The 15872-nt window shown below is 31.2% G+C and overlaps 3 protein-coding genes across 14 annotated transcripts in view; 1 reads left to right on the forward strand and 2 right to left on the reverse strand.

Annotated features, from left to right (window-relative positions):
* The window catches only part of LOC138186590 (E3 ubiquitin-protein ligase Rnf220), a 213384-nt gene extending 212463 nt beyond the window's left edge, over window positions 1-921 (reverse strand). For 2 of the 3 annotated variants that reach the window (XM_069126605.1, XM_069126604.1), the window contains exon 1: window positions 890-921. The gene's annotated coding sequence lies outside the window, so the exon portion shown is untranslated. The remainder of the gene's footprint in view (window positions 1-889) is intronic. The other variant, XM_069126608.1, reaches the window with a different exon arrangement.
* A 1957-nt stretch (window positions 922-2878) lies between these two features.
* On the reverse strand, window positions 2879-8221 carry LOC138186803 (zinc finger protein 665). Its single transcript, XM_069127020.1, has 3 exons — window positions 7945-8221; window positions 7211-7357; window positions 2879-6009 (listed from the first exon to the last, which is right to left on the reverse strand). Exons 1-3 carry the CDS (start codon window positions 8080-8082, stop codon window positions 4135-4137), a joined length of 2160 nt encoding a protein of 719 aa, XP_068983121.1. The 5' UTR covers window positions 8083-8221; the 3' UTR covers window positions 2879-4134.
* A 394-nt stretch (window positions 8222-8615) lies between these two features.
* The window catches only part of LOC138186832 (metabotropic glutamate receptor 8), a 46240-nt gene continuing 38983 nt past the window's right edge, over window positions 8616-15872 (forward strand). For 6 of the 10 annotated variants that reach the window (XR_011175005.1, XR_011175004.1, XM_069127065.1 and 3 more), the window contains exons 1-4: window positions 8617-8726; window positions 8810-8922; window positions 11155-11357; window positions 12077-12293. The gene's annotated coding sequence lies outside the window, so the exon portion shown is untranslated. Of the gene's footprint in view, window positions 8727-8809; window positions 8923-11008; window positions 11053-11154; window positions 11358-12076; window positions 12294-13686; window positions 14129-14266; window positions 14373-15872 lie in introns of those variants that run through there. The other 4 variants (XM_069127071.1, XM_069127067.1, XM_069127066.1 and 1 more) reach the window with 4 other exon arrangements.

Raw genomic sequence — 15872 nt, forward strand, 5'->3', positions numbered from 1 at the left:
TTTATCCTTGAAATATAAAATTTCAGAGAAGATAAGAATCATACTTCTCTTGAAATTTTATAACCATTTTATGATCATATTATTACAACTACAATATGCGACGTGTTAAGTCTAACACTGAAAAAACAATTTATGCTATCGTATATGCCTTTTTAAGTAAGGAACATTTTTTTAATGAGTCATTCGATATAGTTACAGTATTCGTGATAACGAATAATTGCAGTTGATTATACTTTCGTTTACCTCGAAGAGGTCAAAATATTTAAATGTAATTTACAATGCAAAGCTATTAAAACATTTCAATTATATGTAATTTTACGTTCATAACTTTTTAGATAAAAAACCGAATAGTAGTCTATGACAAGTCTACGATAAACGAAAATGAATATGTATATTTTTTTTTTTTTAACAAAAAACGTAAAATGTATACTTTCTTATATACATGTGCACATATTGTTAACCTCATAATATACTTTATTACAATATAAATTTCTAACAAAACAGGATTAACTAAATTGTAGCAGGATAATTAGCAATATTAACCTCAATTAGGCAAAATTTTTTAAATGTTATTTATTGAATTCATAAACTATTTCAACATCATTTAAGAAACCTGCTGAACCTGATTCATGTCTATCTCTATAAATCCATTTTTAATGCCTTTTTACTCTATTTTTTGAAAATAAATATGTAAGGAAATTATACCACATATCTTAAACAAACACTAGCATGTATTTAAACCTTTTATCGATTTTGTAGTTTCGGAATCATTTAGATAATTGCAACAATATTTCACTATGGAAAAAGTATGTAGCCAACTAATTATCTCTATATTAATAATAATATATTGTTATAAAAAATATTTTAAATAAACAATACCTTTACGTACCAAAATCAACCAACCTATGAAGTGCCTCCCTCTGTTGTGAAGAAATTGTAACTAAGTATTATAGATTAAACATAGCATGCACATATATATGCATATAAAAACTATTTATTACTCGAATAATTTAAAAATGTTACTTGACGTCATTCTATACTAAATTATAATCAAATCGTAATAAAAAAAAAAAGAAAAAAACAAAATATATATTACCGACAGAAACTTGAAAATTATTGTTTCGGCAAACGATAATCATCAAAATTTATGAAAATTGGCAGACATAATGACGTTATAAAATCGTAACAAAGAGCAGATTAAATCTGACATGCAACGTTTTTTAATAGTTTACGATTTAAGGAACCAGACAATCCCTTTACCATTCTCGTGTCACATGCGATGTTGTCGATTTAGTACAGAATAGGAGTACAACATTAGTAGCGGTTGGAATCAAAATCTAATGTAGTTATGAAATTATAAATTATTCTTATTCTGGACGAAATATAGAATTTTGTCTCTATAAACGATAAAGTAAAATCCCAGTAAAATTTCTAAATTATTACATATTGAGATATTTGTAATATATGGATTCTTTCGTCTTCGAGAAAATTTTTACTTTAGAGTCACCGTTATTTTTTATACATACCATCACCTTCGATCGGCATCCACCGGTCAAACTGATTTTTGGCTGCTATATAGCTATTCTTGTCAATAAGTATCATTTCAAATGTTTTTACTTAGTTATAAGATGAAAACTAATACCATAAAAGTATAAACGAAATTCTAACCTGTCAAAATATATGTATAAATAATAATATTTGTTCTTATAATAAATTGTTGAGAATGTAAATATAGTATAAAAATCGAAAAATTACTAAATTATTGATCCTCATAATGGAAGAATCATTTTTGATAACATCGACAAAGATGGTGAATTTTCACTAAACCACTCGCGCAAGCATCGCCTCCCATATGAATCGTCGCGCGCGTTCTTTTCTACTTCAACACGCAAGTTCCCGCGCGCGTATATTTCTATTTGAATATTAGTAACACATGAACATATCGAGAAAAAAGTTTTACTTAATTATTTTTGCAGCACTCTCAAATATTATTTGATACTTTTTATAATTTATTTACAATTAATTTTATAATATTTGTAAATATGTATAGCTTCCTAATGCCGATTAATATCACGAGAAGGAAAACTAGGAAAAATTAGACAGATAATTTAAAGTATTGAGCAGTATATTAAATAATTCAAATCTTTTTTAGACTTGAAAAATACATAAATTTACAGATGTGTAGTGACATTTCTTCACTCACTCAATATCTTATCTATTATTATTCGATATATTTATATATTTATGAAGTTGTAATAGCAAATCATAAGTTTTAAAATATACTGTACTATATAATATACTATAAAGAGCATTATATACATACTTTATACAATATTTGTTACTCTCAGTAATCATTGCATATTAATTTATTCAATTATAAAAATAATATGGAATACACTTTCGATCAAATATGAAAAAAATTTGATTCTTCCTTAAAAGAAAAAATCTTATATATATTTGAAAATATAATACTTCTGTGTTGAAAACGTTTCGGTATATATTAATCTTAAATCAACTGCACAGACTATTATTTTAAAAATAAATATGTAATATCTATTACTATTAGACATGTGCAAATGTTTTATATTATATTTGCATGTGCAAATTAAATCTAATAATTTTGAACACAATTTTTAATTAATATATTTTTATATTAATTAAAGAGATGACAATAACCATTGATACTTGTTATTAGTCCTATTCTCAGCATTTACAAAATTAATAAAATTATATTTATCTAAAACATCCACAGTCTTTTACAAAATTATAACTAAGCGAATCATATAGATTTCCTTTAAGCTACATGGTAATTAGATATGGTAATATTATGTAATTAGATTTATGAATTTCATTGAATTCAATTTCAGATTACTTAAATAATATCGGTTTCCCACAAATTTTACTACTCTTATATAGTTAAAATATTAATTTCCCAATAAATGATAAATTCATACAAAAGAGTATGGTTAAAAATCTACATTACAATAAACCTTTTTTTCACACATGTGTACCATTTAGGTTTGCATTATTACTTTAATTGTAATTGAACAACTAAAGAAAAATCAGGTCGATTTCATCCAACTATGCTGATAAAATAAATTATGATCTACATATTTTGGTATTTCAAAGTACATATTTTATGTTTATCTCATACTACACGTGTCTAATATTAATAAATAATATAATATAAATAACTTTCACTATTATCTTATACATTACATTTTTCATTCATACCTTTTCCGCTGATCAATAACAATTTTGAAACATGCTTATACGTTTTCCAATGATCCATTTTGTTGTCATATACATTCGCTCATTTTTCAGATACTGCCGTGAAATATATCTATAAATTAATACGATGATGCATTTATTTTACAAACTCATGATATAGGAACACAAATAACAAATGTGTTGAAATATATAATTATATTTTGTGGGTCACATCCACATCATTGTGGATCTATTGTATATATCTATTGTGTACATTCATGTGCATGATGATAAGAGAATAGAGGATAAACATAATTGTCTACCTTACACATCAACACATCTTAGTCAACTAAAATACATCTCTATAATACCTTTCCATATTGATTCAAATGGAACTAAAAATGAAAGTGTACATAATTTATAACGTTTAAATATTTTTGTTATGTTACATCTACATGGATGAAGAGTTTGTGAAAATAAGAAATTTTCAAAGATAAGCTTCATGAGAAAAATATTATCAACAAAAATCATAGATAGCATATGTCTTTTACTTTCTAACATTTTGCAAGATCACGAATTTCTAGAATCACGAATATTCATTGTTAACGTTAAATAATAACAATATACATTTATTTGATAAAAAAATACAACATTTTCTGAAAATATAGTAACGTAGTATTTTCATCAAATATAAAGTTTATGACAACAATTTTGTATCATACCTTCAAATTACGTATTATGGGTAATTTTGAGATGCCTTTTTGATATTTTTCAATTAATGTTTATGATAATTGATTACCAAACAAAAAAACTGCGTATTCTTAATATTAATATTATTAAATTAATATTAATAAATATTATTGAATTAAAAAAGTTAGAATCAGTACTTATATGATCCAAGTGTGGTAAAAAGAAGAGGTTCTATTAACCATATTGTATAAGATTAAAAAGAGCATCGACATTTTCTTTCTCAGACTCTTGTTGTACAACCTGCGTAACGTTTTGCGTTAACAAAACTTGCTCTATTAAAACGGTCTCTGTATCAGGATGTTCAGAAACTGTAACATCTTCTTCTTTAATTGCTCCTTCCTGTTCATTGTTCGATTTGATCACGTTTTTTCTTCGTTTCGTTCTCGGTCTATCCGTGTGTATCCTCATATGTCGTCGTAAATCATATTTGCCCACGAAACGAGCACTACAAATTTCACATCCAAATGGTTTTCCACCAGTATGAGTCCACATGTGGCGTCTCAACGCGGCGCTAAAAGTAAACGCTATTCCGCAAACATTACAAACATATGGCTTTTCTCCAGTGTGTAGAAGACTATGATCTCTCAGAGTGGCCCTTTGGTTGAATCGCTTTCCGCAAACCTCGCACGTGTAGCTTCGCGGGTTTGAGTGGATTCTTACATGATTCAACAAATTTCCTTGTTGAGAGAACGATCGTCCACATATCTCGCATTTGAACGGTTTTTCACCTGTGTGAACGCGCATATGTGTCTCTAAAGTGCGATTATTTAGAAATCTTTTTCCACAAACTTTACAGGGGTACTTGGGTAAGTGAAGACCTTGCGGATCCAAGTGTGTAATCAAATGCCGCTTATAGTTACCTTTATGATTGAACAGTCGTGGACATTGACTACAGGAGTAAGGCGCACCGCGTATGTGTGTCGTAATGTGAGTTTCTAACTCTGATTTAACTTTAAATCTGAGGCCACATTTTGGACAACGATGCCTATGAAACTCCGTGTGACACACCATATGTCTCTTTAAATACCTCTTCATCGTGTAAGCTTTGTTGCATATGAAACAGGAATAAGGGAACTGACCTCTATGCGTTTTAACATGCGCACGCAATTCTCTATGACTCTGGCAGTCTTTCTCGCATACCACGCAAAAGAATGGACCGCTACTCGGCACATGATTGTCTATAGTATGCAACAAGACACCGGTCAGCTTATCGTAATTTTGCAAACACAGAGTGCACTGATACTGTATCACATCGTCTTCGAGTTTTATCTCCTTTATTCTCGTTATTGTATCATTCAAGCTACCTAATATATTATCTTTCGGGTCGACAAAATAATCGGAGTCAGAGTCATCGCTCTCTTCTGGCTGTTGATTCGATTCCGGAGAATGTTTTTGTGTGTTTTTCTCGTTTAGTCTTTCCATCGATTTTTCTTCCGGAATCGTAGGTTTCCAGGCCACCTCGTTGTCGCTGATTTTATTATCTTCCCCCCTTGATTCCACAATCTTCTCGTTGCACACGGCATTTAAAAATTCTTCGTCGTCCACAGTTTCGTGCAGGAGCTCCCCATTACAGTCAGCCTCGGTAATCTTTTTGCTATCTTCTAATTTAATCACAGTATCGCAAGAAAGCGTATTCTGGGTATTCGCATGCTCTATGTGCTCTAAAGAAACATCTTCCGGTATATACATTATGGTATAATCTAGCTGCTGGGATTCCAAAATTTTCAAAATTTCATCAGGTATCTCGTTCTTCAGTCGTTTGTCTTCATCGATCTCTGCTCCTGACAGCTTCGAAATGATAATACCTTTTAATCCAGATATGCTAGCCTTGTTAAATTCGCCATTTTCTTCTACCAGTTCGGACACATCGAGCTCTAACGCTTGCTCTCCTTTGTCGTTTATAGTAATTCGCTCGGGTAAAAATTCTTCTGAACTATCCACACCAATGGTGGGCTTAATATCTTCTTTGTCATTTAATAGTTTAATTTCTAACAATTCATCTGATTGTTCTGAACAGTCCTGTTCAAAATCATTGCCCATCGCCTCCTCCTGAAAAGCAATACCAACAAGTTGGGAACGATGTTAATGCTTCCACATTACGTGCAATTACATGCTATGACGAAGTTAACGAAATTAAGAAAATGCAAGCATATAGCTGAGATTGGATCGATACAAGGAAGGTGACCTTTATGGGAAGATAATATAATAAGAACAATCAAATAAAATAAAAATTATTCTTCACTCTTTGAATACTGATTGCTTAAATACGAGCGTATACGAGCGTACTATTATCATCCCGAAAGATTTTATTCTCTTACTATTTACATATTAATATCTTTGTATTTGATACATCCTTGTACAAATGATTTCTAAGGCTACTTTTTCAACATATAACTGATTTATTCGTAATAAAATAAACAATTGCAAAGCTCTTTTTACATGATTAAATTATAATTGGAGCGAAACGGTAAGCTAGCTTGTTACTAAATATTAATTAGTATACGCAACAAATAAATTTCGTTCCATATCACCGGTATATTTCATATGTAGTAACAAAAGAAACAAGTATAAAGTATTGTTTAAAAATATAAAAGTTGGACACGAATTTTTGATAACGAATTGTAGAATTATGGAACATATCAAATTTTGTACTTAGTATACACCTGCATTAATTTTAATGTTAAATGATTAACCAAATTAATTTAATTAATGCATTTTAATAATAACCTTTCAACTGCCTTAGCTTCTTAAAACATCATTATTTTCAATATAAGTCACTGATCACTATAATTTATTCAGTACTACTTTATACATATATTTGCAAGCAAATAGAAATTAAGTAAATATAATTACATGTCTGCAAATAAATAAAATTCATTAACATTCAGTATTAACATGTACCTATATTAACGTCATGTGTTTACACTTTCTTTTATTTACACTAGACATCTATGAAAATTAACTATTTACTGAGAATGAACAAGGTAATAGAATTAAAATCGAAAAATTAGTAATATCAATCAGTTATGCCGACATTACATAACAAAACATTAAGTGTTTGTATGTATTATGCAACTAGAACTTATAATTCTAATATTAATGACTCTAACAGTATTTAGGTTAAAAAATATAACATATGAAGATCAAAAACATGTTTTTGCATTTACAAAACATTTTAACATAAGAAAATCACTACATTGTAAAATAATGTAAATCTTAATTATATAATAACAAAGGCCAGATATCTTACCTTTATGTTATAACAGACTTGTATTTCAAACATTTTGCGGAGTTTCCTTTCAGTAGCTTGAACTTGCAACTTAAAATCATAAAATGCATCTGTGCGATAAGCACATTTTGCACAAAGCATATTTGGTAACCCATCGAACCTGTCAATCTATTTAAAAAAAGTAAACTATATTAACCAAGTTAGCTGATATGTATAATATAACTTATACAGTATAGTTAATACAAAACAAGTTTCCTATTTAACATTTCTTGTATTATATCTCATTAGTCAATTTGAAATCTAATACAAGAAAAAGTAACTCGTACTTTACTTTGAAATTCTATTTATATTCACATAATACAATTAACCAACAAATTTGTATATAATGTTATTATAAATATCTCTTTTGTAACTTTAGTCCTACATGTAAAACTTTACTGTAATACTTTATATAACATAACATAAATTAATCTTGTTTGACTTGTTTATTTCTAAAAATTTAGATTACAATGGAATAAATATCATTCAATTGAATTTAAACACAAAGTTTATTCTTTCCATTTAAACATCTGTATCTTGTTATCGCAGAATAAATAGCAGGTATATCTAATAAATGAATCTTTGCTGACACCATTTTAAGGTTATGTTACAAAATTACAAATCTATGCACGATTAACTATAATAAAAGAATGACTGACTACTTAACAAAGCAACAGACTGAAAATATATTAACCAAATGATATTTTACAACTAACCTGTATTGACGCAAGCTCTGCAAGTTTATTAGGCAAATTCTTTTGACTAATCGTGCCGTCATCGTACATAGGAAGAAGAACGCCGCCAACTTTCATGCACGCTCGACACATATTGGCACAGCTAATTTCCCAATTCATCGTTACCTTCGATATCCTAACGCTAGTAAAATAATATTTTCACAACGTTCGTGCTCACTTAGAAATAAATGCATTTCACATTTCCCGGTTAGCGTCTTGTTTCCTATGGGACATCACCGTCAGTCAACATAAAGTTCAGTCATTAACTATAGATAGAGCTTATAGTTCACACGTATGCTGAAGCGACATCTGACGCATCGTTTTAGATATAAATTAGAGGAAAGTAATTTGTATCGATTAATTAATTTTGATGATCTCCATTTCATTTAAGTGCTATGTACATTTTTTTACAAATAGAACATATATTTAAAGCAAGCATGATACTTTACGAGTGAATGCAGTTACACATATATGCAGTTTATTTTTAAAGAAATACTTATTTTGAATTCCAACTTTGTCAAGAGAAATTATAAAATTTTGAAAGGTATTTGAATAGATATTCTTATTAGAAAATGATTTTAAATGTTGACATTTTTATATTGCAGTCGATGTTATTTCCCTTTTAATTAAATATGTATTATCAAATGAATCGAAGAAATATGTGTATATGGAATAATTCATATGTGTATTTTCCTGGACAATGTAGTGGACTGAAGTTTACACCAGAAAGTCGGACATTCAAAAATTGTAGCAGCAATTGTCTGGTATTTTACTTTTATTTTATTATTTTATAATATTATTATGGATAAAAATGTGACAGATAATACATAGTATATTTACGATACAGTATATTTACGAAAGGAAGGATTTACGATATAAACATTTCGCTTTTCCACGATGACGACCCTAAACTACCTAAATATTAATGTAACGTTCTGCGTGGATCGAGGATACATAACCGTTAAGTATTAAGTTATTGTATATTTCTCTATGTTTTTGATCACAACATTCAAAAAATTGATTTTTAATAGAGTATTTAACAAAAGTAGTAAAATATAATTTGTCGAGTGTACTATTATAGCCGTAAAGGTTAGCACAGAAAAATATAGAATGATAGAATAGTGTACATATAGATTTCAATTTTAAAATGAAATTCATTATTATATATACATATGTGTACACACTATCGTTTAAGTAACAAACGCTTGTTTAAAACAATATGCGAACATATATAACTTTGATCATTGTTATCGAAAAATGTTAAAAGAGCAAGTTATAATTCAATTATGTCATAAAATAAAATCTTTTACTAGTACTCTCGATCTGTATAAAGGGAAGTTAGCTTGGTCAGGTTAAAGGCCAGTGCTTATCACGACATTTCGAGAATCGAGGCTATTAGTTGCCCCGGGGATAAAGATGACAAGGTGTTCTTGAGTCACGTAGATAGTAACATAAATAGTTAAGGTCACTTGTATGCAACGCGTTATTAAAAAAGAAAAAAAAAAGGGAAATTGTCTTCCGTGAACTTTCTGCACATATGCGTGTACGTTTCTTAGTACGCAGGTATACGATTTTATGCAAATATCCATTCACATATAAAACTGGTATTTATAAAATAAAAAGCATTAATTGTGCACATTATTATATATTATACAATGAATTGATTCATTCATTTGTGAAATTGATGGAACCTGAGTCTTTTGTACACCGAGTTCATCGAATTTCACTTCTGAATATTTTCAAAACGATTTTTATTTTTTTATTTCGAAATTGACTGCATAATATAGTAAAGATACGAATAAGTATCCTAGACTTTTCTTTTCTCTTTTCGAAGCTTGAAACACTAAAAAAATTAGGCATCGCGGTTTAATTCTTATGAAAAATTATTTAAATTATTAAAATTTGGGAACAGATACGAAGAACCAGAGAAATAAGAGCTGAATAATGATATTAGGATATAAGTACCTATAAATATGAAGCGCTGCGATAATGTAGGAAAGGCAAACAATAAGGTACGAAGTACGAATATAGGATCTCCCTAACACTGATGGTGTGCTGAAGTGCGAATCTCCACCTAGATTCAAGATAGCGAAGTGCCCTTAATGACATCAGATATTGCAGTACATTGGCGTTTAAATGGCAGCTAAATTATTGACAAAAACATTTATTTGTCGCCTTGAGAACTTTGACAATTTTCGGATAACTTTCTGTTGAAACAAGTATCGTTAATTAACAAAGTCGTGCTGCTGATATCTACTGTTTTCTAATGAGACTTACTTTTGGATCTTGTGTACCGAATATAATACGAGGAATTTTTGTCTGAGAAATTCTTCTACATGCTTCTTATTCATTTGATACTTTCTATTTTCCGAGAACTATTATATTTTTCTTACATCAGATAAGAGAAGAAAGAGTAGAGAATTTTCAATGGAATCGCAATTCTCCGTAGAAAACAATTTTCTTCCATTTTATTTTAAAAACTTTAATCAAAATGAGGCTACGCGGTAGTTCATTTATTAAGAACAATGTATTATTTATGATAGTTTATAGAATATTTTTGTTGATTTAAAACTTGAAGATATTTCATGATTTTCTAATATGTAATAACAAATTTAAATCATAGTAAGATTTCATAAGAACATTCGTGTACTAATTTTGAAAGTTAGTATGAATTACAAAATGAAATTATACCTACTTCAGATAACTTAATTACCAGCAAAAAGATATGAAATGCTCATCCTTGATGGCGAGGACAATTCGAAAGACTAACTTTTAATAGCTGACAGAGTTATATTTTCATATATTATAGGACTACCTAGGAATTGCGACGGACTACGAAAAATAAAACTTTAAATTTACTAAATAAATAGACGCCTAAAGGAGTTACGACATTTATTAACATTATTAAAAAAACAGATGTGTGCAAGTTCTAATTAGCTTCGTTAATTACTCGAGTAATATTACAAAATGTAGCTGAAGCTAGAATATTTGCTACTTTCATATTTATCGCGTAATCGTTCTATCATATTTTAGATTAAACTTATCCTGTTTCTTTTTCTTTCAAAGGAAAGAAGTTGGAAGCTTCAAGTGGTAATTTTTATATTCTTTGAAAAAAGTTATATTCGTAATCAAGAGAACAAAAAATGATTTCAAGCTCCATTTTTCTGTCTTTATCTGAAAATATTTTTTTAGGAAAAACCGTCTTCTAAATTTGAAGATGAAAAATCGGTAGTAGTTAATCCATCGAAGATCATAAGATTCAAGGGAGGCAGAACATTACCCGGTGAAAGAATTTGTACAGTCGATCATCAATCTTCTACACAATTGCCAACATTTACAGTATTCTTCTACTGCAGCATGAATGCCCACTTCATTTTATACTTTGTTGGAAAATGGTACATGCTTAGTATTATATAGCGTGATTATAACTAAGTAAATGTTAATAATTATGCTTCTCACGTATTCAACATTCATAATAATTATTTTTAAAGTCGAGGTGAACAGCGACAGCATTAATCTTATTTTATATACTTCATACTTCTAATTAAAAGTGATGTTGCGTTTGTCATATCGATTATCTGTCTCATATATGGTATGCAATATGAACATTTATTTGTAAATTTATTGGTTTCCGTTACTCGTAAATTTCGTCCTCTGTATGAAAAGATTTTAGTCTTCCTTTCTACGTAATGTAATAAATTAAGGCAAAAATAATTCTCAGCTGAACTGATAAATAATGCATTAAGTTACTAATATTTATTAGTTCACAGCGGATTGCAGACTTTTGGACAAATTCATATTTTTATGAACTCAGTTCACGAAATAGAAATGATGATAGTGATGATTCAGTGTATCTATTAAAAATTAAAACGGATGCAGTACTTTCTATACTTTATATATTTTTGCATAATCTGTAGATTTTTGCATCTTTAAATTTTGCATAAACACATCATAAATTGTACAATATGAGAAAACTTGGAATTCATATACTGATTCGATCAACGTTTGAAACTTTAATTTTGTATTACAACGACATATGTTTAAAAAGGTCGTCGAAGGTAGTTGGAAATTTAACTTTTGTACGATTTACGGCATAAATTCATTCTGTATGTAGGTACAAGAAACGCCTGTAAACCATGAGCAATTCAGATGATCAGGAATGACTAATAACGGATGTCATAAGATCGATAGTTTGGAAAATGTGCGAAGGAGTTTATAAATGGCAAGTAAGCTGATGTTGCGTTACTTTGAAAAATGGGAAACATTGTTCCTAGAGGGTCTGTCACAGAATAGAGAAGACAGAAGTACGTTCTACTGATTCTGAGATGACTGTGAGTAACAACGTAGCACTTAACCAAAACCCTGAAATGGATTGCTTTACTAACTTAACCACCGATTCCATAAAAAGCTATTTTTTACATTTTTAGCATATGTGACGTATGTGATCAAATCTTTTCGTTAAAGGGACTTTTGTAATCTGACTCGAGGATTTTACCTTCTCAAATCAGATTAGAAAAGAAACAATTTTTTATTCCAAAAGACAAATTAGTTGTTTATATAATTTTATTATATATATATAAACTACAAGAAGGAATATTTAGAATGTCATCGAGCGTCAGAATTTAGAAACTTGATCGTTCGAGAGCAACTCCTTGTTTATTTTAATTAAAAGCAAACAACAACGGGGAAAGTATAAACGTATGGCGTCAACAAGCAAGATACAGAGAATTGCGCATATGTGTCGATATTTGTTGATTTATTTTTGAGGGCAGAAGATCCGTACGAACAAAAGCAGTGTTCGTTAACTTTCATATTGTCCTTACTTATTACCATTCTTAATTGGATACTGTTTAATCCTATATGCTTCGATATTCATTCCTTGAAAGCATTCTAAATAACATCTGATAACAAATCCATCCGATATAAAATATTCAATATTGAAAGAACATGTATTGTTAAAATATTCACTATTAAAAGAAAGCTAAGAGCTACGGTCGTGTTTACGTTAAAAAGTATTTACGTTCATCTAACGTTTGTTAAAAAAGACAAAAGACGAGTGCTTTCTAGATTCCTTTCAACGCTGAATTACTCAAATTAATAATCGCTTGATACTAACGATAAGTGAAATCCACAAACAGGCTATCTCAATATCATATTCAAAATGAAGAAGAAAATCGAATTTCTCTATTCTCTCTCGTCGCAGTTGCTATGCTTTTAATTCTACGTTCTATCTCCTTCGTACGAATGATCATTTTCGAATGTTTTTCGAGGTCCAGCGCGAACACGTTCCAGGTAGCAACGTCTATCGATTCGGTATGTTTGATTCATCGATGTTAGACGATGACAAACACAGTCGCTGGTACATGCCACAGGCAATGGACGGGTTGCAATTTCTACAATAACATTTGACGCAGTGCGAGAGTACCGAGTATGGTGATATCGACAGGGATGGCCAGAGTGAACTTTGTCTTGGATATCTCGTGGCTCCAAAGAAAATGAGGGAAAAGACCAGGAGAGTAAGGAAGGTTATCGGGAAGCTGTTTTCGTGGCTCATCCTGCGATGAAAAGTCGATCGGTCGAGAGAAGAGGATCAACACCTCTTTTCGAAACGTACCGGCGGCCCATCCCTAGGCGGCGAGAAGCTCGATCAGCGCTTGCGCCCCGATGCCAGCTATAAGAATCTGACCGGCGCTCGTAGGGACTTCAGTCCACCCCGTGGTACCGGTGTCGCGTTCCTAGTTTCGTTGCTTTTTTCCTTCCCCTGAGCCCTTTCGTGGACGACGTTGTCGCTATGTTGCTTTTCCCATATCAGTGACAAAGAACGAACGATAAGGCGAGAGAGAGAGAGAGAGAGAGAGAGAGAAAGAGAGAGAGAGGGAGGGAGGGAGTGTGTGTGTGTGTATGCAAGGGTAAAAAGAGAAAGAGAGAGAGGGAGAGAACGTGATCATTCCCTGGCGCGCGCGGCATCAGCGAGCAAGGCGACTGGCGAAAGAGAGTGGAGTACGAGAAGTGGAGAACTCGGGGAAAAAGGAGAAAGACAGAGAAAGAAAGATAGCGCGCCACTGAGAAAAAGAGCAGCTTTTCCTCCCTTCTCCGGCTTTCTGAAGCGATAGACAGGACAGCGTCGTCAACGTCAGCAGCGACGTCGGCATCCTGGACGATCAGCGTACGTTCACATCGAAAGAAACGTCCATATTTTGCTAGTAGTTGCCTGTTATTTTCATCTATTCGCCTTTAGTGATCGTGATTGTCGTTGCAAAGCTTCGTCGTAAATAGCATTCTTTCTGAAATTTGTAGCCAACGGTGCGACGGACCAGTCTGCCGCGGTGAAAAGACGTAAATGCAACGCGCGTATTATTCGTCGTCCTCGCTGTTTCCTGAATAAGCTTCGACAAAGACTGCGAAAGAAAGTAAGGAGAGAAATTTTCTACTCTCTTTTCGTAACCTTTGAAACCGACGAAACTGGACATATCCGTGCCTCTAGTCGTATTCATACAGTAGACGTGCATGTCGATTCGCGTTGCCAGGCTTTCCGCGTTTTCATTTTTCTTGCCAACAAGTTTTACGGCATTGTACCGCGAGACCAGCATCCGCTATTCGTTGTCATCGAAACGATTGCTGTATCTTAATCAATAGAAACTCGATCGAGCGTTCACTAGATCCTATTTCGAAATATTCGAACTCGAGATAGAAGTTTTCGCTTTAAGGATCTATCATTGCAAGCCTTTGAAGGCGTAACTGTTAATTAATTCCAGCACGCCTTTGAATTTCTTTTTCTAATTTCAATTCACCACGCTTCCATAAACGTTCTATTGACTTCGAACTTTGAAACTAAAAGTTCGACGATACCTTTCGTAGACAACATTTACCGCAATGTTTTACTTTTTCGTGGACAAAGAACTTTTTTAATGTGAAAGCAGAGTGACGTAGCTATTGGACCGTGTTGAACGGTAATTCGATATTTTCTTAGTTATCAAAAAACATTATCATAAAGATACCTCGCCAGTACGTTAAATGATACTTTACTACGATAAAAACGTAGACAAATTAATACAAGATATCGTTTGATTCTTAATTTTTGATCAATATCGATATTTGCAAAAGAGTTCATTAAACGTTTGCATAAACGTTCATTTACTATGTTCCAGCTTTCGTAGCGTTAATCAAAGAGAATTTAGAGAGAGAGAGACATAGGACACAAAATTAACATTAGAGTATGTGTTTGAGCAATTACGTCATTTGAATGACTCGTTAATTTTCCAATGGATGCAATAATTTTTACTTAATGCAATTTAGATTGTTTACTTCTGTCAACAGTACCTTCATTGATAACTTTGTTATATTCCCACAATTATCTTTCTATACTTCTTAGACTTACTTTTTCTCTTACTTTGTAGTACCGACTTGAGTTTATTAGCCATGGTGAACACAAAAGGAAAAAGTTGAGTAAGAGTTTGAAATGGAATCTAGATAGCAGTAATTATACAACGCTACAGTAAGCACGATCGAGGATTAAACTAATTGAAATTTTATCTAATTAAGCATTCGATATTTAATCGCATCTGCTTTATAATTTAAGTAATTTGTCTTTAATATAGAGTTTTGCATGATTTCGACTCTTTCAAACGTATGATATTTGCGTTTTAATAACACAGCGCAACATACCATAATTGTCTGTTAAGCGAAACAATGAAATAGCTATTTACTCACAAACGATTATTCGCATAGTTTTGGAAAGAGAAGGATGTTTTAAAAACAGCATGAAATTAATTCTCAGTGGTTTGTAAGTTCGTACATTCTTCATAATGTGATAATAATGACGCTTTAATCGAAAATCCATTGAATTTCTGCCAATTAGCATTCTCTTGGTGGAAACATACAACAATCTTCCGTTCGTCGAGTCGTTAACT

This window comes from Bombus flavifrons, chromosome 14, assembly GCF_040668555.2.
Source record: "Bombus flavifrons isolate JBK064 chromosome 14, iyBomFlav1_principal, whole genome shotgun sequence".
NCBI lineage: Eukaryota > Metazoa > Arthropoda > Insecta > Hymenoptera > Apidae > Bombus > Bombus flavifrons.

Coding starts and splice junctions, on each gene's coding strand:
- LOC138186803 (XM_069127020.1), bottom strand. CDS start 8,082: ATGAATTGGGAAATTAGCTGTGCCAATATGTGTCGAGCGTGCATGAAA. Junction 7,358..7,944: donor CAGAGCTTGCGTCAATACAG/GTTAGTTGTAAA, acceptor TTTTTTAAATAG/ATTGACAGGTTCGATGGGTT. Junction 6,010..7,210: donor AAGTCTGTTATAACATAAAG/GTAAGATATCTG, acceptor ATTGCTTTTCAG/GAGGAGGCGATGGGCAATGA.